Here is a 26,431-nt window from a genome sequence, read left to right as displayed (position 1 = left end):
TGTTTAATTAATAAAAACAAAGCATTTAAATAACAAAATTAATATTCCAATGATTTTTAGTAAACAAAACTGTAACTATATTAAATATTTACAAACAAATTGTGTACGGAATAACTATTAATTTAGAACGAGGGTGAAGCCAAATTGAAGATGGCCGCGCCCAGGGCAGAAAAAACTCAGCAAACTGACAAGAAGGAAATCTCCTTTTTAAGGGCAAAACATATCAAGTTTTTCTCACGATGTCTGCAGATTCTCCCACAAAGTTACACTTCCCTCGACACAAGCAGGTATGAAACTCTGGTGTGAAGTACTTTCCAAATGCTAAAGAAACTGACATTGACTCTGCTGATTCTTGAGTGTGACTGTGACTGTGAGTGTGGCACTGACAACAGATATTGATTGGGCCTTTGGGGGGGGGGGGGGGTGGGGGCGCTAGCCGTCCACTCAACCACTCTCCTTCCCCAGTCAGTTCAGTGCGATCTGCGACACAACAATGACCATGACATTTCAAGACTAACTTAAATGACGGCCAAATTAATTACACAGACAGTGACACTTACAACACTAACTAAGTGTCAACTCAATTACTTTTTAGTACGATTAGTTAGACTCAGCTCAGGTAGAGTATGGCAGTCACTGTGAGAGTGCGACTGTATTAATTAATATTATAATCTTACAATTATATTTAGCAATTGTGTTTGTTGTTTGTTTTTAAAATTAAACCATGATTGATCCCGATTATAGTCAATTATCAATGTCAAAAATTTATATAAATATAGAAAGGCCAAACATTAAACAAAAGGGAATAGCTCCCGTATAACAAGCAGCATAACTGCACAACAAGGGGAAGGGGTTCGGGTGTAACACCTAGCTGACAACAACAACAACAGCCAAATAGCCATCTGATGAGTACCCAACCTGACTGCCAATGTTGTAAACATACATCAGTCGGGTTGGCTCAGTCAGTAGTTTCCCTCAATGCCTTTCTTTACTTCTCTGTGGACCTCGGTTCAACTAGGTTCAACTGCGTGAACTGCAATTGTATGTGGATTGGGTTTTTTCAATCCCTACCTGGTTGCGTGGGTTTTCCCATAGGGGTTTTTCCTCCCACGTCTAAAACTGGAATTTCTTCACTGACTATGACTGACTCTACAAAGGTGTGATTTTTCCATTAGGTAGGAAAGAATGTAAATGGTGATTGAAGCTTTGCATGGTGTGGAGAATAAGAGTAACTATAAATATAAATATGAATAGTAAACTTGTGGGTACAACCATGAGTAAAATCTCTTTTGATGGAGTGGTGGCTCTGAAAATAAATGGTGTGGTCCCGACGTTTCGAACAGTATACTCTGCTCGTCTTCAGTTTGCTATTCATATTTATATTTATGGTTACTCTTAGGAAAGGATGCTTTGCTGACTATCATTCAGGTTCAGATTCAGAGCATTTGTAAAGATGATTATCAAATTTATTCAATTGAATCCAGTAACTAGATTGTTTGCCCTTCTTTTCTATTCTACTCAGGTTGACTGTATGCTTCTTTGCCCTGTCTGGCTTGGATGTGATTGATTCTTTAGATGTTGTTGAGAAAGAGAAGCAAGACATAATTGATTGGATCTATTCACTACAGGTTCTTCCAGACCCTAATCACTATGGTAACTTCATCAATAAATGTTTTAAATGGTAGAGAGGGCTTAAAGACACTGGACACTATTGGTAAAGACTAGTCTTTATAACATATGCATAAAATAACAAACCTGTGAAAATTTGAGCTCAATTGGTCGTCGTAGTTGCGAGATAAGTATGAAATAAAAAAACACTCTGGTCACACGAAGTTGTGTGCTTTCAGATGGTTGATTTCTTGACCTCAAATTCTAAATCCGAGGTCTCAAAATTAAGTTTGTGGAAAATTATTTCTTTCTCGAAAACTAAATCACTTCAGAGGGAGCCATTTCTCACATTGTTTTATACTATCAACCTCTCCTCATTACTCGTTACCAAGTGAGGTTTTATGCTAATAATTATTTTGTGTAATTACCAATAGTGTCCACTGCCTTTAAACTCATAACCAGACAAGGGTTGTGTTTTTCAATTGATTATTCAGGCCTGGAATTACATGAAGGCTGTGAAGGCCATTGCCTCTGTTGCCCCTTACTGCCCTTGTCTTGTCTTGTCTTGTCTTGAAGTGTCCCATGACTTTAAGAATTTCAATTCTTAAAGCGTGGATTTGAACACAGCAGAACAACTAGATCAACTCATCAATCATTAACGAATGCATATCTCCAAAAGGAGATTGAAAAAATTTGTTTTCAGAATTTTGTTATTTTTGTATGATTACATGAGTGTGAGGTTTTCTTTCATCAGTGTGTGTTTATTCAACCATCATAAACATTAAATTATTTATAATTTTTTTAAATTATTGTTTCAGAGGAAAGCTCCAAACATTGTGGATTTAGAGGATCTGCAACCTTAGGCACTCCATACAACCCATCCATGGTAAGTGATATTCTGTAGCCTATCTACTGTACTGCGCTCAATCTGTCCTTCCTTTTCTTCTCTCCAGTGGGTTCTTGGCTAGTACCGTGATTAGGTTCATTTTTCTGAGAGTCATTTGCTTCACAACCAGAGTAAATGAAATAATAATAAACGAATATTTATAAAGCGCCTTATGCAAAGCCTCAAAGCGCTGTACACAAATATAAAAATCAGCAACATAAAAATACAAAGAGAAAACACTTGTAAAATCTTACAAAAAGCAGATAAGCAAAAAAACATACTAATAACAAATATGAATTTAAAAAGAGTCAATATAAAAATACAAGAGGGGAGAGGTTACCACCACGATTCAACCTCGGAAACTAAGTGAACTAAAATAAAAATAGAGGACATGACCAAGACTTCGATACTCGCACCTTTTACCTCCATGTCATGTTGGATTATGTTTTTCAGAGCATTCCATCAGAGAGTCATCGCTATGATTGGGGTCACATTGCGATGACGTATACGGGCCTGTCAAGTCTACTCATCCTTGGTGATGACCTAAGTCGAGTCAACAAACCAGCCGTAGTGGCAGGCCTCAAGGCACTTCAGTTGGAAGACGGAAGGTAATACAACTCCATCAAAACTTTTTTTTAACAGCTATACCGACAAACACCTTTAGTAGAGTAATATTGTGGGCTTTCCCCATTTCCATATTATCTATTTCCTTAAATTTTCTTGTTAAAAACATTGTGGGTTTAATAATAATAAATAGTTCTTACATGTATATAGCACATTCTACAATTATGAGTCAATGCGCTTTACATAAGTGCCTAAGACTAGTCTTAGGACTTGGGACGAGTCCCAACACTGCACTGTACATTGTAGCATGCAGACTTTAAGATTAATCCTAAGTTAGGACGAGTACCTCGTCCTAACCTGAGATAAGACAAGTCCTAACTCTTTGTGAAGCGCTTTGGGACGCCCTCCGGGTGTGAAAAGCGCTATATAAAAACGGGTTATTATTATTATTATTTGTGAAATCAACCCCTGGTCATTGGGCCATTAACGTTCCTGTAATCTTTCTCAGCTCCCTGGTTTTATCCCCTGAGCTGTTGTGGCTTTCCGAAGACTTTTTCAAACACAATATCAATCTGTACCCTCGCAGGTACCCATTTATACCCCAGGGCAAAGACAAGCAAATTATAGTAAAGCCTCTTGCTCAAGGACACAAGTGTTATGACTCGGAGTCGTACCCACATCCTGATGACTTAACTACCAGCACTTGACCAGGGCACTAAAGTGCATTGATACATTATTGTAAAATGCGCTATATAAGAACTAGTTATTATTATAGATGAAACTGGTGAGTGGGACGTCCCGCTATCATCTCAAAAAGTCTCCCGCTGTGGGAATTAAATTGAACGTTATTTAACTTGATAATTTATGTGGATTAGTTTTGCAGCAACTCTAAACGGAAGTGAGAATGATATGCGGTTTATCTACTGTGCCTGCTGCATCAGCTCAATACTCAATAACTGGAATGGAATCGACACGGACAAAGCGGCCGAATATATCCACAAGAGTTTGGTAAGAAGCACGCCTGAGATTTGTCAGAAGTTTATTTCTGATTTCGGGAGTTCATCATAGTTCTTCCTTTGCCTTTAAAACTGGTAGTAGTTGAGCGAGAGGTTGTCTTCAGCTGATTCCATCTCGGGAATAAACTGGTAAAAACTGGTAAAAAATATAATAATAGTAATAATACAAGCCTTGAATTTTGTTCTTGAAGTGTACAACACTCTGACGCTGGCACCAATTATTTTCCCACTTATTTTGAGACTGTGTAACTGATGTTTCCATTTGTTTTACAGAGCTATGATTTTGGATTGGGACAAGGTCCAGGCCAGGAGGGTCATGGTATGTAGTTGTAACTTTTAAACTATAATGATTTTCAATAAAAGTAAACAAATCTAAATGGTAGAAATCTCATGTTCTTTGAACAGTTGAGCCACAACACAAAACTCGTGCAGTTGAATAATTTCAAGCGGTTGGTCAACTCTCTAGAAACAGACCCGATTTATCCAAGGCATCCGAGCTCTGTTGTGACCAGCAAAACGTGGGTTCAAATCCCGGTCATGACACTTGTTCCATTAAGCAAGGTATTTAACCATAATTACTTTGCATTATGCTCTATCAGCCAGGCATCCTAGTGGATTTTACCCATGCCGACTGTGAAGGGGGTTACCCTGTTTCAGTCTCAGGAGTAGGTGACAATGTGCCCCCTGGGGACGATTGATTTGGGTCCAAATCAGTTAAAAGGTTGTGGAACGCCTTGCGATGTTGGGCGATACTCCATAAAAACAAAAACAAAATTTGGTACAACCTGGGAGGCAACAGCAGAGAGACCACTTTAAAGCCATTGGACACTTTCAGTAAACAATATTGTCCAAGGCCCACACTTTGTGTATCACAACTTATATATAAAATAACAAACCTGTGAAAATTTAGGCTCAATTGGTCATCGGAGTCGGGAGAAAATAGCGGGAAAACCCACCCTTGTTTCCGCACGTTTCGCCGTGTCATGACATGTGTTTAAAATAAATCCGTAATTCTCGCTATCGAGAATTGATATTGTTTTAATGTTTTCTCAAAAAGTAAAGCATTTCATGGAACAATATTTCAAGAGAAGTGTTTCACCATTACCTTCTGTAAACCCTGTAATTTATTTGTAAATCTGTGAACTTTTAATTTTTTTTCTGTTCCGAAAGTGTCCAATGGCTTTAAGAAGAAACACATTCTTGCTTCAAATATCAAGTCATAAACCACAAGGGAAAATGACTGAGTAAATTGAGTTGTTGGTGTCTTCCCTTTACAGGAGGTACAACATTCTGTGCCGTAGCTTCCCTGGTTCTAATGGGTAGATTGGACTCCACGTTTAATAAGAGACAACAGGAGAGGATTAAGTCCTGGTGCATCAAGAGGCAACACTCGGGATTCCAGGGCAGACCCAATAAACCTGTGGATACGTGTTATTCATTCTGGGTTGGCGCTACTCTAAAGGTAGGCAAATCATTCAGAGAGCAATTAAAGACTCTGGACACTATTGGTAATTGTCAAAGACCAGTTTTCTCACTTGGTGTATCTCAACATATGCATAAAATAACAGACATGTGAAAATAACCTGTATTGTTGTGTTTACATAGTCTCTGCTGCGCCTTGAACATCTGTAAAGATTGATTTGGCGCATTACAAATACCTACTACATTTTAACCTCTTATTTCATTAAGGTTATATATAAAGTCATCAATATTTAAAACCAAATTTTGGGGTGGGTTGGTCAAAACAATTTTAAAAAGAAGACTATTTTTATTATTATTTTTTTGTTTTGCAGCTGCTGAATGCCTATGAGTTTGTAGACTTTTCTTGCAATCGAGGCTTCATTCTGTCAACCCAAGATGATACGGTTGGAGGATTCGCAAAGTGGACAGATTACCATCCAGGTATGTTTATGTAGAGGATTTTTATAAGAGACTATTGGAGCCAAAGTATGCCTTTGGTTTTTGGAATCATTTTTTTTAATCCTATATAAACGTAGATGAACACAATTAAAGGCACACATTGCCTTTGATCGGTCGAGCTGGTCTTTGAAAAGCGTTTGTAACCGTTTGTTATAGAATGCATTATATGATTAAAAAGATATTTTAAAAGTAGAATATAATGATCCACACAAGTATCACTCGAAATTGCGTGATTTTTCTTTTACTTCGTCGACAAACACGGTTTGTCATTTATGGGAGTCAAATTTTTTACTCCCATAAATGGCCGACCGTCTTAGTTCGCAAAGTAATAGGAAAACCACGCAATTTCGAGGCAGATGTGTGTGGATCATTGTATTCTACTTTTTAAACATCTTTCTAACCATATGCATTTTATAACAAATGGTTACAAACGCTTTTCAAAGACCAACTCGACCGATCCAAGGCAGCGTGTTCCTTTAAGTAAACATCTGAATATTTCATTTCAAATGGTGGTCGTGTTTTTAAAATATCGCCAAAAATCTGGGGCGAATATTTTCAACGCAGGAAGAATACTCCCCAATAGGAATATTACACAATCTAAGAAACATTACAGATTCCAATTTTTGGGCATATCAACCATATTACTTCAAAGTGAAATATTTTCTCAAAATGATTTATACTATCAAATGCTGTTGTAGGCTTCTAACCAAAGGTTTTTATTGGCAATAATTTTTGAAGTGATTACCAAACAAATACCTTTAAAGAAGGATTCCCAGGTAAAATTCAGATTTGTGATCCAGTCATTTTCCCCCAAAATAGAGTCATTATGAAAATGGGGAGAATATAACCAGTCTCTGACCTCAAGGTTAAAATGTTGTAAAATGCTACTGTGTTTGATACCCTTCCAGAGCATTTTTGTTGTTGGGGGGGGGGGGGGTGATTTACTCCTCAAATAGCTATAATGTCAGAATTTGTTTTTTATTTGCCAGCAAAAGTCATACTTTAAGTGGCCCACTGGAATTTGTGTATGGCAACTTTAAAAAAAGAAGAATATGAAATAAAAAATGTCATCTGTATTGAAAATAGGATGTCCACGAAACGCCTAGACACCGTCTCCTGTTAACAGCATTTTAATGTCAAGTACGTAGGGATGTGAAATTTTAATATTTTATCTGAATTGTAATTCAGACCCTTTTTCTTGTTGTCTACCTTGTGAAAAAAAAATGCATAATATTTCTCCAGGTAAAATTTTTTACCTACTTCTCTAATGCTGAGGATATTCCCAAAACGCTCATTGAAATCTATAACCTCGGGGGGTTTTAACAAGTGGAAATGTCATAATTTCAACATTCCCTACCCCCCCCCCCACCCTCCCCCCCAAAAAAAACCCAAAAAACTTGGATCCCCGTTTCAGACTCACTTTTTGCAAGCAGTGACTCCCACCCTTGAACGCATTGATTTTCAACCAAGAGTTCTTCACTGGGCGACCATGTGTACCAACCTTAAAGGAACATTGCAGAAACGGTTTTTGCTAATAAAACAGTTGCTGGCAGTGTCAGCACTTTATACAATCCACCATATACATAAACTGACAAACCTGTAGAAGTTTGAGATTGATCGGCCATCTGGGTCATGTGAAAATAGTGAAAAACTGAAAATTTTGATCTAAATCTGTGGTCTTAGACAAGTTTTTTTTTACCAATTCTGTAATGTTCCTTTAAAAGGTTTGCACTAAACATTTTTAAAATGTTGCCTAGGATTGCACTCTGTTGCGTCACCTCTATTTTTGACTCTTATGTGGTTTGAATCTTTTATGGTGCTTGCCAATAATTAGGTCAACACTTAACCTTTTTAACCGACCTAATTTTAAGTCGTCTTTGAGAATTCCCCCCTCCAGCTATCAAATTAATCATCACTTAATGACCGAATTTTGTTCCAATTCACACCATCTTGGATGTCGGCCACTTGATGACTCGGTTTACTCTGCCCATGAATGCTCTCGATCCACCCACGCATTTTGCCGTCATTTGGACAAAATCAAACCCTCCAGCGAGTAAAATATATTATTCACACTACAAACTTGAGTTTCAGTATCCAAGTTACTGCTAATTTATGTGATCTACATTTGCCCAAGTGCCTGAGGAATGAAATTTGATATTAAGAACATTATAACTGCTGTCATTATTTGAGAAAATCAAATTGACAGGTTTTATTTTTTCATTGGGAAAGCTTACAAGGCCTCTATTTCTCACAAATTTCAGTTTGTAGCGACACCATATTAATATATACTTTCCATGAGTTGAATATTTTTTATTTAGTTTGTGTTAACACCACGTGCAGATCTACTTGCCAGGTAGATTATATTCTTAAATATTGTTGGGAAAGTGTCTCCTGACTGTGACTAGAGTAGGCATCCTCGTGAAGACAATCAGCTTCTTGATCGAAACCACTTGTTCTTCTCAGAACCAACACTACTCAAAGAGGTTTACACATGCAAACCTCATGTGATTAGAGTGGTTGAAACGCAATATTACAACGTAATGCCTCAAAAGTTAGGAGGTGTTATTACGCAGACGCGCTATATTTTTCCGTATTTCAATGAGCGCGTGTGATAACCTATTTATCTTCAAGCAAACTTGGCGCGTGACATAGAACACACAAGACGCAGGTAGTGATATTAGCTGTGCAATATAGGTTTATATCACCACCCCATTTTGCAAATTTTGCGTACTTGAAGATAATGGTCATTATTAGTCATCCTAGTACAAGATTTTCATGTAAAATAGTTTCCATGAACTGATAAGTTGGTTGTATATTTATTTTCAGATGCTCTTCATGCGTACTTCGGAGTGTGTGGCCTTTCACTGATGGGAGAACCCAACATTCTTCCAATAAGTCCATCTCTAAACATCAGCCAAAGAGCGGCCGATCATCTCCAGACGTTACACGACAGTTGGAACTCAGAGGTCACGTCGTGATCAAAATTTCAAGTTATGCCACAAACTGAAGTATGACTTAAAAATCATAACATTTTGCAAAATGTTTTTTTGTACATTAATTGATATATTCATTACTTTTAACATTGTCAACAAATTTCCCAACATGGAACCGTTTCATAGTAACACTAATTAGCATGACTGATATCACTACAATTTGCCACTCTTCGTTTCCACGTAGCCGTTGAAACACGGCGCTGAGAAAGTGTAAAACATGCGGATTGTCTAGTGGTAGTAGGAATTCTGCATTTTCATGAAGAGGCGTATCTGTTAACCTATTGAAATTTAGAGTTTCACACGAAGACACGACATGTAATTTTTGTATGCAATAGTTTTTACACAGCACTCTGTGTCCATGCCTCATTTTGTTAGTTTTCACTAAGTGGCGTACATGTGTTTGTTGGCCAAAGTGTACAGGCTGAAATGTCAAGAACAAATTGGCTCATCTCAAAGCCACCACTACTCAAAAAGAAACTCGTCAAAGTGGTGTTAATGTCAGGTTGGTAGTAACTTTATTTTAAATACATGTATGTGTAATTTCACTTGTAAAAAACCCCCAATACACACAAAATACCCCACCACAAAACAAACAAAATGGTGCAATATATGCAATGATGCCCCCCCCCCCCTACTTTTAAAAACCAGGGAAAAGACCAAAGTGAATTTTTTAAATTGATGGTATTAAATGCGGGTAAAATGTACCTCGAAGTTTCATGTTCATTCCAAACGTTTGGTGTCGTCAGTTTGTTTAGAATTTTACAAGAACAAAGTGTTCTGCACTTCTTGAACAAAGTCATCGCATTCGCAGGAAGTATGAACTGGCCTTAAGCCGTTGTTGAACTCATCAGAAAAAAATACTTAATTGTCATGTATATATATATAAATATGTTTTTTTTGTTGGATGTTTTTATGATACATAGTTTTATTTGATAGAAAGTTTGTCCAGTTTTATAAAAGGGCAACACCAGCCCTGGATGTCTGTTGGTTTAAAAATAAACACAAACAAAACAAAACAGGGCCTAATTTCATGGCTCTGTTTACCGTTGAATTCTGCGCTTACGATCACCATTCTCTGCTTACTCGCTAGCGCCAAATCACTAGGTTATCTGTGTAAGCGTAGAATGTCTAGTATGGTGGAGTACGTACACGCACAATCCAAACTTTCCTGCTAACCTGTGAAATGCGCTTGACAGAAGCACAGATTTCCCTGCTTTCGCCAGCGCCGATTCTATGCTTACAGTAAACAGAGCCTTGAAATTGGGCCCTTCTTAGCTTACATAATTGCCTTCACTCGTTATTGAAATGTTTTTGTTTGTACAAGTATTTAACTCAAATTTAATGATGTAATTGTAGCGTTTATTTGTTGTCTTCTTGATTAAGTTGGCTGGACTTATCTCAACAAAGACCGGTTGTTTATTAAAAACTGAACATTTTAAAAGAAAAAGTATGCCTTATGTTTTTGGAACCGTTTGATTGTTTTAGTCCTTGTAAATGTAGATGTATCCAATAAAACTAACCGATTCCAGGCCTTCGTTCTGTTGTTGTACAAACAAGGATTACAAGAGGTCAATGGGCTGCCACTATTGTTTATCACTGTATCGACATATGGGAGGCAGGTTTGAGTTCTCAACATACCATGACCAATTATCGGCTGCGGCTTACAGCCAAGGGTTGCCGGATCACAGTGAAGACATACCATACTTTCTTGAAAAAAAATAAAAATAAAAATCCAGATGCATTTTATGAGAGGGTTTGTCTTTAAACCTTGCTAAGTCAGGGTTTCATTGTGACAAGCGATATTCTCAGACACGGGCATGTGAGTAACTATCCATGATAAGAGGAAAAGAGAAAACCGGGCAAGAAGAAATGAGGAATAGATAATATTCCTATACTTTTGTACACAGAAAGTGAAGAAAAAAGAGGAAATCAGCTTAATAGAGGCAGTCTGACATGCCTGCAGAAACAATTTATTCCCTTCTTTTAGAATAACGAATAACGCCCACAGGCACTGTCATAATTTTTTTTTTTAAGAAGTGGTTTTAAGAGCAAATCTTCAAGTCTCGACCAACATGAACAACTGAAATAAAGAGACAGGAGCAAAACACACTTAAGTTAATAGTGAAAGATCGCCACGATTTGAACACAGCTGGTGTATATATTTATCCTTGCCAAAATCACTCTCAAAATGATAGTATTTTTAAAAGGAAAATAGTGTTATAAAAAGTAGAACGGTATACTCCCTAACAAAATATTTGAAAATAGAAAAAGACTATGACGGATAAACTGGTTCATCGGTTGTGGAATTGTTTTTAACATAAAGATACAAACTTTTAACTAGGCACATGCTTTTTCTATTCTAACACAGAGACGATAATTATAGACTAGGCCCCAACTTTTAAACTCTTCAAAATAATCTTTTACATATAGATTTATATTATCCAAGGCCCCACATAAAACAAACTGGTTTGTTGTGGTTCCAATTAAAAAATGTACTTGAGTAAATAAAATAATATCTTTGAGGTTATTTGATTATTTTTTTTGACGAGAAATCAGCTCGAATTTGAAGATAAACCGTTTACGCAAATCGTCATCATTACATATGGATCGCTACACATACTATGATAGGAATTATTCCAGTACAAGTCGACACATGTCACACACGTAGCGAGCAGGTATATTATTTTGTTTTATCTACATCTTGTTTACATTTAGTTAAGCAAATGAGAAACATTGCCTCATCTCAAAATCAGTCAATAGCATTCATCCGAAATCTTGGTGTACTTCATTTTGATTTTATTGGTTAAGAGTTCCCAGCACAGTAACTGAGTATATATATACACGCCTATTGGTAGTCACATTTCTGTTGCCAAAACTGTCTTGAGACGTCTGCTTTCATATTTGTTTTCATCCATCGCAGTTATTTCTGAGCGTGTGAGAGCGCTTGAAGATCAAATTTCTGTGATGCGAAACAATCAAAATAAACGGTTTTCTCATTTTGTTGTTGTTTTATTTGATTTATTTGGGCATTGATTCAAGAATACAACATACAGGCAAGCAAGTAAGATAATAATGTAATTGTAGTGAAAGTGAAAGCCCCGTCATACGATCAATCGTTCTCTATGCAGATGCTGCATACATGTATATGCTGCAATGGGACTTATCATTTTAACATTATGTTATTTGTTTTTTCTTTCTTAATGAAAAACGAAAGAGAAATAGACGTGTACATTTCCATGTAAATTTATTTTGATGTGACATGGTTTTCAGACCTCGAATTAACCACTGGCACCCACAGCATAGCCTAATGTTCTGTGCTTATGCTGTGGTGCCCTTTGCAAGGTTTCAATACAAAGTGATTTTTTTTATATAGAAGTGCGCTTTACCAGAGAAAACTGCTGTGCTCCTTCAAGAGCGTAGTTCAAGGCCTCTGTATTTTTGGTAAGTAACCGTATTCTGGTCAGCACAATTTTCATGCGCTGAGCTACTTTTGAAGGTTAAGCAGTTCTGTGAAATCCGGCCCAGCTTGCCAAGGCTTAAAACATTCATCTCACGGAGAAAGCAGGAGTATTGACTGACTTTGTGTAACGATTTCACGGTGGTAAACCAATCTGGCGTAATCATTGCTTGTGAAATTTTATAACAAAATAAGTTCCTTTCTTTAATTCTTAATAATTAATCTTTCCAACCAGCCGTGCACAGCCAGGAAGATGACTGGCTTGAGTAAAGCTTGACATGTCCGAATTGGCTGCCGCAGATAATTCTAAGGGTGTTACTAAATGCTTCCTACCCTATCCCCCTCCCACAACTTCCAGCTGCCAGAAACTGCTCAAAAAGGAAAATTTAAATTTGGATGCTGACGAACTCATGACCAGTATTTCACCTCTCTAGACAAAAAGTTCTGTCAGAGTTTCTGACCACATGATTCTTGCTGTAAATGACCCCCAAATTGGCTCTTGGAACCTATATCAGAGTAGAACCTATATCAGAGTAGTACAGCTACAGCAGTGGTTCAACTATCAGATGAGACACATTAAAAGACTGATAGATGTGTTTAGAGATATAGACCAATATGGCTATAAATTATTCCTAACTTTGAAGGGGCGGGGGGGACACACTCAAACAGTTTCAGCTACTGCAATGGTGTCATTAAACTGTCGATATGCAAAATCTTTCCTAACTGTGTGTCGGTAATGTTGAAACAAAAACAAACACTTACTAGAGAAAGGGGACCTGATAAAGAAACCTCAGATTATTTTGTGTCCGCACTGGCGGCTAAGGTTGCAGCTATGGCTGTTACTAAGGGTGTTGCTATGGGTCTCCTATGCTTATCAACACCTGTTAGATCCAGCCGCAGCCGCTAATTCGGGCACAGTCTTACTCTTGGAAAGAAAGCAGTCTTTACTCAAAGTCTTCCTGAAAGCACGACTTCGCCTCTGTAGTCTATTGGAATGTTGCTGCGTTGATTACAAGCCACTGTGGTAGTAGATACAAGCCACTGTGGCAGTAATTACAAGCCACTGTGGTAGTAGATACAAGCCACTGTGGTAGTAGATACAAGCTACTGTGGTAGTAGATACAAGCCACTGTGGTAGTAGATACAAGCTACTGTGGTAGTAGATACAAGCCACTGTGGTAGTAGATACAAGCCACTGTGGTAGTAGATACAAGCCACTGTGGTAGTAGATACAAGCTACTGTGGTAGTAGATACAAGCCACTGTGGTAGTAGATACAAGCCACTGTGGTAGTAGATACAAGCCACTGTGGTAGTAAATACAAGCCACTGTGGTAGAAGATACAAGCCACTATGGTAGTAAATACAAGCCACTGTGTTAGTAAATACAAGCCACTGTGGTAGAACATACAAGCCACTGTGGTAGTAGATACAAGCCCCTGTGGTAGTAAATACAAGCCCCTGTGGTAGTATATACAAGCCACTGTGGTAGTAGATACAAGCCACTGTGGTAGATTACAAGCCGCTGTCATGGTTTTAACATAGTGAGTGGGGTAACTTGTAGGCAGCTGGGCAAGTGAGAGACGGTGGACTTATGCAATGGCTTTGGCTTCAGGGAGGAAACCTTCCCAATACTGGATCAACTGTTGAAAGACAAGACAGTGGAATCGGATCAGTTAGTTAACCCTCGTACAGTGTGATCACTTAATAACATCCATCATTATGCTGAGTGACGGATAAATATGCTTGCAATGTGATCAGTTCTTTAACCCTCCTACGTGTGATCATTTAATATCAACCATTGTGAATGTTGAGCGATAGATAAACTATGCCTACCTATCATATGCTATCATGTATTCTATAGGCCTACAGTACACCCTCGACCCTCCAACTGTCTGACCATTCAGTTGTAAATCTCTTTATAACCCCCCGATTTCTGACCATTTAATACCACCCATCGTGACGTTAAGTGATTGATAAACTATGCCTGCCTATGATACGCTATCATGTGGTGAATGTATTCTATGCTGAAATCCACTTAAAAGACAATTATAATGATCATCATCATCAATATAAAATGAAAAAATATGACACTTCAACGAATATACTATTTGCTTTTTGAAATATAAATATTATAGCCCAAAAAGAAAACTACCAAAGATCAAAACAAACCCACAATACTATATATACATCTGTTTGGTTAAATAATAAATGTATATAGAAAAATAAGGTAAGAGACAAAAGGGAGACGACAAAGGCAATCACAAATCATTATTGATCGAAAATATAGAATCTTTTTAAACATTAAAAAAAAAATAAGACAAAATTCATAAATTTTAAAACATTTCAAACACGACAAATGCGTGCAAAAAACATCAATTATAAAACTCATAATTATAATTATAATCAATTATAAAACATATATACTGTACATTTTAAACATGACAAAATGGGATCAAATTCACCAATTTAAAGCCATTTAATGATCAAACAGACCCTAAACAAACAACAAAGCATCAAAATAATGCATAAAGCCCAGTTCATACTTTCAAATGCTATGCAAAATGCACTACACAAACAATCTTGTACGCGCTGTAAGGCAGAGAATTTTTGTACTAACTTTCGCAATTCGCATGTGTAGAACATGTATGAACCGGGCTTAACTCCATTCATATATACACACGCCTCTGAAAACCGAACACAATTTCTGCACTGGGAGAGAATTGCACAAAAGGAAATGAACAGATATTGGTCACACAATATTAGAATAAAAATAGGAATTTTGTTTTTACCTGTTGCTGATGGTTCATCAAAGCTTCCAGGTATTTGATGATCACGGAACGGAAGTCAGTCATTCGATTCGCCTAGAAACAAGATTTGTACACTTAAATTTAAGTTCTTGCACTTTTTTAAGAGAATACATACTTCTTGAAAAATAAATTGATTGAAAGTCTTAACTGACCTTTGATACAATGTACACACTTTACGTTAAACACAGCAGCAAACAAAAATTGCACGTTGAGAGTTAAGAAAATATAATAATAAAAGATCCCTTTTTTTATGTACCTCAAATCTGCTATACTCTTTACGAATCGTCTTGGAGATCAGTTCGAAATCCTTCTGTCCTTTTGTGTCTTTGCCTTCCCACTGTGAGAGAAACCAAACAAAAGAAAACACTGTCTAAGTATAACCTTTCCACCAAAGATGATGTTGGAATGCTGAAGGTTCAGGGTGTTAACAGGGGTGAGAGTCATTACTAACGAAAAAGTCTGAAACTTGGATACAGATTCAAAGGTATTTTGAAATGATGCCATTTCTGCCGTTTGGTAACCCATGGGGTTATAGATTCTAAGGAGCTTTTGGAAACAGTATCCAAAGCACTAGAGAAGTAGACCATTGAGCAGGATTTCTTTATTTGTGGAAAAAAATATTGTCTGATTTTCTTTACCAGGCCGACATAAAAAGTCTGAATTCAGCCAAATGTCTGAACAATCTCATCCCTGTGTTAATAGTGTAGAGCATTTTAAGTGGCCTGGCTTGCTTGAAAAAGCGCACTTGGGTGGCATGGTTGGCTAGTGGGTGAACCTGGTTTGATTCCTGACTAGAGTTGTGCATTGGTTCCCTTCTATGCCACGAGGGTTTTTCTCTGCGCCCTCCGGTTCTCAAATACTTTTGATTCATGGCTGTGCTCTGTGGTCATATACATAGGTGAATGTGGATGGCTAACTATGGTGCCTTTGCATAACTGCGGCTCCAACATGTCGTTAGCCTCCTCCTTCGCAATTCAGGGTCATTAGCCTCCCAAATTATTACTTTACATTATAAATAAATGATATTATTGTTAAGGAGCTTAAAGGGGTGGGTGGCAGGCATGATATTTGATCCTTAACAAGTGAGACAAATTTATTGAGCACAGCCCTGAATCAAAAGGGCTGACCTCAATGTACTCATGGTGTAGGCTCGAATAGACTATTCAGGCATTGACACAAATTTTTCAGATTTTTCCAAGGAAAACACAAATTTAAAAACAGACTTAAAGGGAAGGTACACGTTTGGTAATTACTCAAAACAAATATTAACTTAAAAACTGACTTTGTAACGAGCATTGGATAGCTGTTGATAGTATAAAACTTGTGTGAAACGACTCCCTCTGAAGTAACGTAGTTGTTGAGAAAGAGGTAATTTCTCACTAAAATAATAAAAGACTTCTAGCAAAGTCTTTTATTCCTATCTGAAAGCACACAAATTCGTCCAACCAGGTTTTTTTTTCTTTCATCATTTTCTCGCAACTTCGATGACCAATTGAGCCCAAATTTTCATAGGTTTGTTATTTTATGGTTAAAATGGGAAACACCAAGTGAGAACACTGGTCTTTGACAATTACCAAACATGTACAGTGCGTTTAAGTAGGAAGACGATCACGCCTGGGTGGGGACTGAAACCTTACATCTTTAATTTCCTCCTGTACTTGGGCCAGCTTATCCGGTTTGCCGCTAATCTTGAGCTTAGCCTCCTGCTCTCTCTTCTTAGCTAGCGTCATTTGTGCCGACTGCCAAGTCCCGAACAGTTTCTCTCGCTCGCGGAATGCATCCTGGGGAAGTTTAAGTTAGTGAGATAAACAAACATTGCAAGGACTCAGTCTGACCCAAACAATAGAAATAGAAACAAATTTTCAAAAGAAATTACAACAACAGCCATCACTTCAAATCATGTTTTTAGGTTCCTCGTGTTGTTAGGGCATTGATAGAAGAGACTGAGAAGTTTTTTGTCGTTAAAGGTCAACTCACTCTGACTGAACCAATAAGGCCAATGTAGTCTTTCAACAACTCTGACAGGACGTAGAAGTCAGTGTTGGCCTGCTCATGGTGAAGCTGGTCAATCTTCTCTTCGGTCTCGGCCAGTTGTGAGATCGCCCTAGAGAGGGCGGTATGCTCCTCAGAGTTTCCGAGCATCGCTGAACTCTTGGCAAAAAGAGCTGTGCAACCCCCAAGCTCTGTGGAGAGAAAAGAAATTACATTTTTTCAAAAAAATTTGTAAAAGTATTTTTGTGTTCTGGTTTTTTTTTGAGATTCCAGGAACATGGAAAATGAATAAACATTTTCATACAAACTAGACGTTAGTTGTCTATTGTTTTCCAATAGTAAGCACAATCTCAAAACTTTGTACTTTTTCCAAGTTTGACACAAGAAAATTTGCTTCGCTTTAGCTTTCGCGTACAGTACGAACCAGGCGTTATAAATTTCAAGGACTTTTTTAGAAGCAGCATCCTAGCACTAAGTAACATCAACAAGAATTAATTACGTTACTGTCTATAGCTAATATTTTCATCCATTTCTACGGTTGAAGTGTAGATAGCAGAGGTGGATCGGCTTACCTCTCCTATGGGCGACCATACTCTCCACACTCAGATGAAGTTTCTTCAGCTGGGAATCAAGGCCATCTATCTGCTGATGCTTCTCTTCAAACCACTGTAAGACAACAAAAATGGGTTGAGTTCTAACAAAATCTTGTGAAACAGAGCCTTGCTACTTTTGGATACCATAATATATCTAGGCCAGAACACCTAGGCCAGGTGTTAATCAAGGGCAATATTCATAAAATAAGAACTTTGGGGAGGTGGAAGGCAGTGTTACCGTTTGTGTTGTATCATGTTCCGCATTAGTAACCACAGTATAAACATGTATCTCAGTAGTCACAACTGTACTTGTAGCTACCACTGTAGTTACCACAGTACCTACCACAACAATCACCACAACAATTACCATGGCAATTAACACAGCAGTTACCACAGCGTTTACCATAGCAACTACTACATCAAGAGGGGACTTTCTGGGCGCTTGGTGGCAGCAGACTTACCAGGTAAAATCCATTGTTCTCTGTAATGTGCGCATGCTCAGAACTACATAAACAATGGAAATTTACCTGGTAAGTCTACTGCCACCTAGCGTTCCAAAGTCTCCTTTTACCAAAAAGCAGTTTCCACAAGAGATACCACATCATTTACCATGGCAACTACCATAACAAGTACCCTAGCAACTACCACAGAAATTACCACATAAAGAAAGAGATGAATACCACTAAATCCAGGCCTGATTTTGGCTGCCACTGACCTGATCTGACTCGGTGACCTTGGACGTAATCTTTGAGGCTGAGTCCACCACACGACTGAAGGCACGCAGCATTCCTGCCCCACTCAACGCTGATGTACTGGTTGCTTTAGGAAGCTGAAAATCAAAAATATGTTTCAAAGATGTGAGCTTTCCTCTTCAGTAACTAAGGCCCAATTTCATAGTAATAATAACAATAATTGAAGTCTTATAAAGCTCTGGTATCCGCCAAATAATATTAATAATAAATAGCATTTATAAGGCGCAACAAAAGAGACTAAAAGGGGAAAAACAAGACAAATTAAAATATAGGCTAAATATCATTGAACCGAAAATAACCGACATAAAAGAAGATACAAATTTAAAACATAAGAAACAACACACCTAGATAAACATACAGGGCCTACAATAAAACCCATAATAATTTAAATATTCAAAATACAAGAAATTAATCCATCAATATACATTGAACCAAGAGGCCTACAATGTGTTTTCTACCAATAACAAATCCAAGTCTGGGTTGAACAAACAAAAAGTTACTCGAGCGGCATTTGAACTTGCGACCTCCAGAAAAGACCCTTTGTCATTTCGAAAGTGACCCCATTACACTTCTACAAAATCTACTGCACCTCTTCTTTCTCCAGGAATTCTATAAATTTGTCATCCTGTTGTAGCAGAGGATGGGAAGCAGTCCGGTTGAGGTATCGCTCCAGAGAAGCACGGCGCTTCTCTACAAAGTCCATGGAATTGGACTCTTCAGCAGTCTTGGACATCTTCACTTTGGTCATACCTAGAGAAGGATAAGGAGAAGGATGATAGCCTTCGGGTTTTCTGTTTTTTTTTGTTTCTCTCAAAGAACAAGAAAAATGCAGTCTCTATAATGCAGGGTCTCTATTTCTAATTGGAGATGTAATTTATGCGTTGTTTGCATCAGGGATAAAGATGTTTGTTAAAGGGACACGTTGCCTTCGATCCGGGGAGCTGGGCTATGAAAAGCGTTTGAAACCGTTTTCCGGGGTCAAAAATTTGACTCCACATATTAGCGTGCCGTGTTAGTTTGCAAAGAAACAGGAAAACCAGGCAATTTCAAGGCATACTTGTGTGGATTGTTATATTCTACTTTTAAAACATCATCATGAGAATGCTTTCAAAAGCTTTTTAAAGCCGAAATCACCAAATCCAACATGTCCAAGGCAACATGTCCCTTTAAGACTATATTAAGATTTGTTTACTCACAAAACCTATACCGCTGTGGATTGGCCTAGGCCTAACACGATCGCGAAAAATATTCTAATGCGCATCCAAGGTAAACAGATATGGTTACCGTACCTCTATCCGTACGCTTGAGAAACCTCTCTAGAAATATGAACTATATCTTACCAACAACACTCTTCTCTGGGGCTGGGGGAACAATGTGTCCTTTTGTGGTGTGTCTCTCCACTAGTTTCTGGTGAATACCCAGAAAGTCGCTGAAGCGTCTGGTAACGGTTGTCTCTGGTTTCTTGAAGGATGGATTACTTGTCTGATAAAGTAGAACAAAATGTGTAAATAAAGTTTATACTAAGGGAATCAATGTGTGGTGAAGAGGTTTTCAACGAGTGGTTTAATCTAGTGGTTTATGACCAGTTTTACTGGTCATAAACAAAGGTTTATACACACCCACGTGACGCGCTCTCCACCAATAGAAATAGCGAACCTGTCAAAGGTATTTATGAATAAAACTTTTTTTTTTTTATGCAAGTCGCCAGACACACAAGGCCTGAAGGCCGCTTCAAGGTGTGGGCTACAATTATTTTTTTCCAGAGGCCACCTACTTATAGGGCTGAAACAGGGTTACCCCTTTTACAGTCCATACGGATGTAGGCTTGGGTATCAACCATTAGAAACCTGGCTGGTAGAGCTGAAAGCACTAACTCCCCAATTTTATGTAGCAAGTGTCATGACCGGGATTCGAACACACACTCTGCTTGTCAAACACCAGAGCTTGGATCCAGTAATCTTAACCGCTTTTGTGTATTGTGTTAGTTTGCAAAGAAACAGGAAAACCAGGCAATTTCAAGGCATACTTGTGTGGATTGTTATATTGGGTGTACTTATATAATGTATTGTATTTTGGGTTATCGCCCCAAATCAACTGTCCCCAGGGGCAAGTTACCACCTACTCCTGGGGCTGAAACAGAGTTATACCCTTACAGAACGGCAGAATACACTACATCCAAACTTTGTAGCCATCAATTCATAAGCAACGCATGAATGGAAGGATAAACAAATTGATTAGTTGTAATGAAAACAACCTGAACATGGTTGTGTGACTTTGATTTGGTCCTTTGAAAAAAAAAGGGAACACGTTATCGAGTTAAAGGGCTGACTTGCATATAGTCTGCAATAGATATTTCAGGCTATTTATTTACAATTTTCTGGATTTTTCCCAAGGGCAAAAAAGAAAAAAGAAAAAGGAAATCAGACTGAAGCGCAATTCATAGTTCCTGCAAATGCGATACGAATGTTGACATCACAAATTTGCAACAAATACTTCGCAGGGGTTAATATCGCAGCGAAAACAGAGTTTGGACGTCAAATTCGCAGGAAGTATGAACCGGGATTAAAGTTGGAAAAATACCAAGACTGCTTTAAATTGTGACCCGCTACGTGAAAATGAGTCAGATGTTGACAATTTCAAGAATTGAGTTGTATGCATGGCTGGAAAAAACACACCAGCAGCAGTAATTTGGTATATGTCTAAGCTTTGGGGAGTGTCGCGTTGCTGAGTTACTCCCGTTTGAAATTAGCCAATACATAATTATTTCTGAAAAACGAATTACAAGTAAAGTGATGTTTTAAACTACCATTGCGCACGAAAGGATACAAATTAGACATAAGTATGATCACAAAATTGTTGTATCTATAGCTTTATAGCCTAAAGTTAAGTGTTCTCAAGGTTAACGATGCAAATAAAGATCTTAAAAAGTAAAAAAGTAAAACATTCAACTGTCCATTACTTAATAATGCATTGGGTGACATCTGACTCATTTTCACGTAGCGGGTCACAATTGATAATTGCACTCTTATCTGGGCCCTTCTACCCAAACATCTGCACCCAGATAAAATCGGACGTGTTTGGCTTCAAACCAAGCCTGTTGGTTTGGCCTTGCACGTGTAAACAACAGCAAGCACAGATCGTACACGTGCAGGGGTGTTTGGGGTTGGGGGGGGGGATTGTGACACTCCTGAACTACCAGGCTTTCACTAAAACTAGAGTTTGAATAAAGTAAGGGGTGTCCTTGGCCACTGACTTGATGATAAAGTCAAGCTTTTTAAAAAGATTGGAAGGCAAAGAGAAGTCTATGAAAAAAATCCTTAAATCGGGAAAATTGTTGAAAACATGTGGCTTCAGGCTCTCAGGGCCAATACAAATAACATTGATGGGAGGAAAACAAACAAAATATAGTTGACATATGGAATGAAATCTGAAACCAAAGTTTGAGGGAAAAATCCTGTAAACAGAATCAGACAAAACTTTAGCTAGACAAGGGAATGGACTTGTGGAAGTTAAGGTCGAGGGGGGGGGGGGGGGGTACAAATTACATGTGGGGGGGGGGCATACCTTTGTGGTCACTTTATACGCCATAAAAGCACTCATCCCGTCACCTGGTGGAAAAAAAACAAAGTTTTCATTAATCAATTGAAAATCTATATCCTTCTGGGCTCTCACTGAGACGAAAATAATTTTCATGACTTTTTTTTATACTAATTTCTACCCAAAACTACATCACCTCAGCAAGTAATATTTTAAGGTAAGCTTTCTACTATCACTATTTTCAAACAGTGTGAGTTTAATGCTTTGTGTCCTACAAAAATGTACCCAGACCCTTAAAATCACTGGCCTTAGGCCTATGGTCCTGTGTAAAATTTGAGCCCAGAGCCAAATTTCATAAAGCCTGTAAGCACAAAACTTTGCTTAGCATGAATTTTCTTCCTTAATAAAAACAGGATTACCAACCAAACTTCCACGTGTTTTTTTTCAGGATAAGCAAACAACAGCTGAATGCCAGCAACAAGCGATATGCAACAAATTAAAATTTGGTTGGTAATCTTGTTTTTATCAAGGAAAACAATTTCATGCTAAGCAAATGTTTGTGCTTACAGGCTTTATGAAATTGGGCCCTGGACTTGCTTGTTTCAGTAATCCAGTGACGATATGAATATGAGAAGGGTGGGTACCTTTCTTGAATGGTTCTTTAGAGCAAGGCACTTTTTTATCATAAATGTTTTCTCTCCACCAAGGAGCACAAATGGGTACAATTTCATAAAGCTGCTTAAGCACAAAATTCTGCTTTTAAGCAAAAAAATCCATGCTTAGTCAAATCAGAATACTGGCCAAGACTCCACTCAATTGTTATGCTAAGTAAACAACAGCTGAATTCCATTCACAAGCAATGTATATGGCATGAAATTTTGGCCAGTAACATGTGTAAAATAAGCAAGCCATTTTCATGCTTAACCAAATATTTTGCTTTGTAAGCAGCTCTATGAAATTGGCCCCTAGGGAGTAACATGCAATGTACTGTGATACTATCCAGGGGGAAGCACAAATATTTTCAGTTGTTTAACGCCAACGATGAAACCGAATGTAAACACTGGCCTGATAAGCCATGTTGTACAGACTTAACTTTACTTTACATGCAGGCCTAAATATTCCAGCATGGCCAGCAATAAAAAATAATGCCATCATCTCAGAAAAGTTTGTACCTTTCTTGAAGGGTTCTGTGATAGTTATCTCCATATCAAAGGTGTCCAATTGCTCCTCCTCTTCCTCCTCATCGACAGCCTTGGTTTCCTTCTTGTCTTCCTCAACCTCCTCCTCAGTTTCATCCTTCAAATAAACCATCAAGAAATAATGGTTTAGTTTACTACGTTTTGAATAATAGGAAGGGATGCAATTCAGTTCAACTTCACATTTATTTTCATACTTTTTTCAGTGCCCAATTTCATAGAGCTGCTTAAAAAGGCATTGGCCACTGGAAATGACTCAAAATAGTTGTTGGGGGGGGGGGGAATAAAAAACTGGATTTCTGGTTGAAAAAGGAGAAATCACATCCCTGACACTTATGTAAAGCATTCACGGGTAAGCAGGAAATTCTTGATTCTGCGCGTGCGTACTCAACGTTACTAGGCATTCTTCGCTTACACAGTGCAGAAATTCAAAGCTTGTACAGTAAGCTGAGAATGGTCATCTTAAGTGCTGAAATTCGGCGGTAAAAAAAAGCCTTGAAATCAGGCCCAGGTGACTGGCAGTGTAAAGATTCAAATGTCTGATTTCCATAAAGCCGGAAAGGACAAGAATGGACACATAAAATCCAAATTACCGTAACTTTAGCCGCAGCTGATCCCTTTGTGTTAACGGTTTCAGTGACTGCGGGTGAGGTGGCAGCAGGGGTTGGCTCTGTCTTTAACTCGGCCGGGGGCGTCTCCTTGACTGGAGCCTCCTTGACAGGTTCAGGCTTCGGAGGTTCTTCCTTGACTTCCTCCTTCAACGGGTCATCGTCGAGCGACACTTCTGTGCCCCCTCCTAAAAGACCCATCAACAAAAGGTATCAGTAAAATTATTAATATATTATTATTATACAATGTTCTATATCACATCCCTTTCTGCAAGGTATGAGAAGCTACGTACAGTTTTGAAGTACATGTATGAGACCTACATGTATTCCTAATGGTAATGGTTTAAAGGGAAGGTACACGTTTGGTAATTACTCAAAACAAATATTAACTTAAAAACTGACTTGGTAACGAGCATTGGAGAGATGTTGATAGTATAAAACATTGTGGGAAACGACTCCTAAATTTCTCACTAAAATAATAAAAGACTTCTAGCTAGAAGTCTTTTATTCCCATCCCAAAGCACACAAATTGGTCCAAGCAAGAATGTTTTTTCTTTCATCATTTTCTCAAAACTTAGATGACCAATTGAGCCCAAATTTGCACAGGCTTGTTATTTTATGGTTATGATGGGATACACCAAGTGAGAACACTCGTCTTTCAATTACCAAACGTGTACAGTGCCTTTAAAAGGTGCTGTGGCATGACAGAAATATTTCTAAGATTAAAATTTTGGGGCATAAAAACTATTTATAACCACATTACTTCGAAGTGAGATGTTTCTCAAAATGCTTTATACTATCATAAGCCGCTGTAGGCATCTTACAAAAGGTTTCATTGCCATAAATTTTAAGAGTGATAATCAAATGTATACATTTGTTTTTGTTTACTTCACCTGCAAAGAGGTCACTGTCTTCTTCTTCATCAACTACGATTGTTGGAGCCGGCTTATCCTGAAAAAAAACCCCAACAAATATCACCATCATTACAATCAATCAAGTCGAGGCCAGACAGCATCTAGAACCTGCCCAGTGATCTTGGTCCAGATTAAGCCTGGGCGACTAGTGAAATTTATTATTCGACTAGTCGCGCTTCAAGCAAGACTATGACACTAGTCGTGACTAATTTTTAATTCCCAAGATGCATGCACTGCAGCATATTGTTTGCCGCAGGCGCAGTGTAGTAAAATTCCCACTGAATGGATTGAAGGATTAGGAGTGTAGGGACTGTAGTCATGACTCGACTAAGCAAAAAAATAGTGGCAACTTTGACACTAGTGACTAGTCGCCCAGGCTTAGAGGCCAAGGTTTTAAAAGGGTTTCTGTATCGTGCAACCACTTTTTCATTTGTTATGTTATGAAATAAAATAGTATTATTTTCCTTTTCGAAAAAATGTGTGAAAAAGTGGTTGCAGAATATGGCAAGTTTTCCCCAAGATTTAACAAAGACTGCAATGCAAGAGTGCAGTGCATCTGCAATACAATGGAGAAGTCCAAAAAGTAAAACGGAAAAGTTTCTGTATGGTGCCACCACTTTTTCATTTAATATAGTATCTAATTTATACCTCAATGAGATGTCCCTTTTTTGTAAAAACTAGTGAAAAAGTGGTGGCACCATACAGAAAGTTAATCCAGGAAAACTAAGTTCAATTCAACTTTCAAGGTAAAACAAGGACAACATTCTCCAACTAACAAGAACAAGGTCAATCAAGAAAGGATTTAATTTTGATTTTTTGAATGATATTCATTCAATATTTATTGTTTTATTGAACTGATTGTTGAAATTGAATGAAGTTTTGAACACAAAAAACCCATGACAAAACAAATTTGATTATGAATGAAGGACCGAGTGTGAGTGACTGACTCGGTGACTGGCCGAGTCACTGATTGATAATAAAGATATTTTTTTATGTTTTAAAGTCTCTGTTTCCTGTAAAATGGAAATTCAATAGCTCCTGTGGTTATGAAGTGTCCGGAAATTGGACATACTTTCGAGTTCCACCCATTTTTGAAGAAGTGCAAAACACACTGCGACGACTGTGTCCAGTCTCTGGGTGTCAAATCGTCTAAAAACACATTTCCGACTTGACGAGCTGAACAAAAATGCTTGGCAATTTAGACATCAATCTGAATGGGAAAGTAACAGTACTCACTTCTGAAACATTGTCGGTTTTGACCTCATTGAGGTCTTCATCGTCGAAAAGAGGCGGAGGCTCCCTGTCTGCCATTTTGTTCACGTGAGATTTATTAGTCTGACATCCGGTGAGAGGTTGCTTTTGAAGAAATGCACGTATTTCAATAGAGCGTTTATCAGAGGCAGGGAACAGACGTATGTAGTTTTGTAACGTTGGGGGCGCTGTGCTAAAAGTACGGCCCTGATATAATAAAGTCGTTACTTTTGCCAGATCCGCTAAAAAGGAAAGGCATGCCTCTTAAACGCGTATTTAAAAAGTGAAGTTTTACTGTTCAGCAAATGCTAACTGAAATAGAAGTAGTATCATTAC

At 38.0% G+C, this 26,431-nt stretch overlaps 2 protein-coding genes across 2 annotated transcripts; one reads left to right on the top strand and one right to left on the bottom strand.

The window, feature by feature from the left end:
* Positions 1 to 144: 144 nt before the first annotated feature.
* On the top strand, positions 145 to 9,630 carry LOC139941445 (geranylgeranyl transferase type-1 subunit beta-like). The gene is made up of 9 exons (XM_071937941.1): positions 145 to 287; positions 1,523 to 1,653; positions 2,427 to 2,494; positions 2,948 to 3,102; positions 3,934 to 4,066; positions 4,348 to 4,393; positions 5,352 to 5,536; positions 5,868 to 5,976; positions 8,821 to 9,630. Exons 1-9 carry the CDS (start codon positions 151 to 153, stop codon positions 8,970 to 8,972), a joined length of 1,116 nt encoding a protein of 371 aa, XP_071794042.1. The 5' UTR covers positions 145 to 150; the 3' UTR covers positions 8,973 to 9,630.
* A 1,467-nt stretch (positions 9,631 to 11,097) lies between these two features.
* On the bottom strand, positions 11,098 to 26,191 carry LOC139941444 (sorting nexin-2-like). The gene is made up of 14 exons (XM_071937940.1): positions 26,081 to 26,191; positions 24,824 to 24,881; positions 23,916 to 24,118; positions 23,299 to 23,422; positions 22,154 to 22,197; positions 19,930 to 20,071; positions 19,179 to 19,339; positions 18,553 to 18,666; positions 17,817 to 17,910; positions 17,230 to 17,435; positions 16,890 to 17,033; positions 15,509 to 15,589; positions 15,235 to 15,306; positions 11,098 to 14,085 (listed from the first exon to the last, which is right to left on the bottom strand). Exons 1-14 carry the CDS (start codon positions 26,153 to 26,155, stop codon positions 14,035 to 14,037), a joined length of 1,569 nt encoding a protein of 522 aa, XP_071794041.1. The 5' UTR covers positions 26,156 to 26,191; the 3' UTR covers positions 11,098 to 14,034.
* Between the last annotated feature and the right edge of the window lie 240 nt (positions 26,192 to 26,431).

The sequence above is a fragment of the Asterias amurensis genome, chromosome 9 (assembly GCF_032118995.1).
Source record: "Asterias amurensis chromosome 9, ASM3211899v1".
Classification (NCBI taxonomy): domain Eukaryota; kingdom Metazoa; phylum Echinodermata; class Asteroidea; order Forcipulatida; family Asteriidae; genus Asterias; species Asterias amurensis.
This window is presented reverse-complemented; position numbering and strand designations above follow the sequence as displayed.

Bases quoted from the DNA above. Each gene is read 5' to 3' on its own strand.
- LOC139941445 (XM_071937941.1), top strand. From the start codon at position 151: ATGGCCGCGCCCAGGGCAGAAAAAACTCAGCAAACTGACAAGAAGGAA. The intron at 4,067-4,347 runs GTAAGAAGCACG...TTTGTTTTACAG, and splicing joins AATATATCCACAAGAGTTTG to AGCTATGATTTTGGATTGGG. The intron at 5,537-5,867 runs GTAGGCAAATCA...TTTGTTTTGCAG, and splicing joins GGGTTGGCGCTACTCTAAAG to CTGCTGAATGCCTATGAGTT.
- LOC139941444 (XM_071937940.1), bottom strand. From the start codon at position 26,155: ATGGCAGACAGGGAGCCTCCGCCTCTTTTCGACGATGAAGACCTCAAT. The intron at 24,882-26,080 runs GTGAGTACTGTT...GTTTTTTTTCAG, and splicing joins AAACCGACAATGTTTCAGAA to GATAAGCCGGCTCCAACAAT. The intron at 22,198-23,298 runs GTACAAACTTTT...TTTTTCCACCAG, and splicing joins CACAGAACCCTTCAAGAAAG to GTGACGGGATGAGTGCTTTT.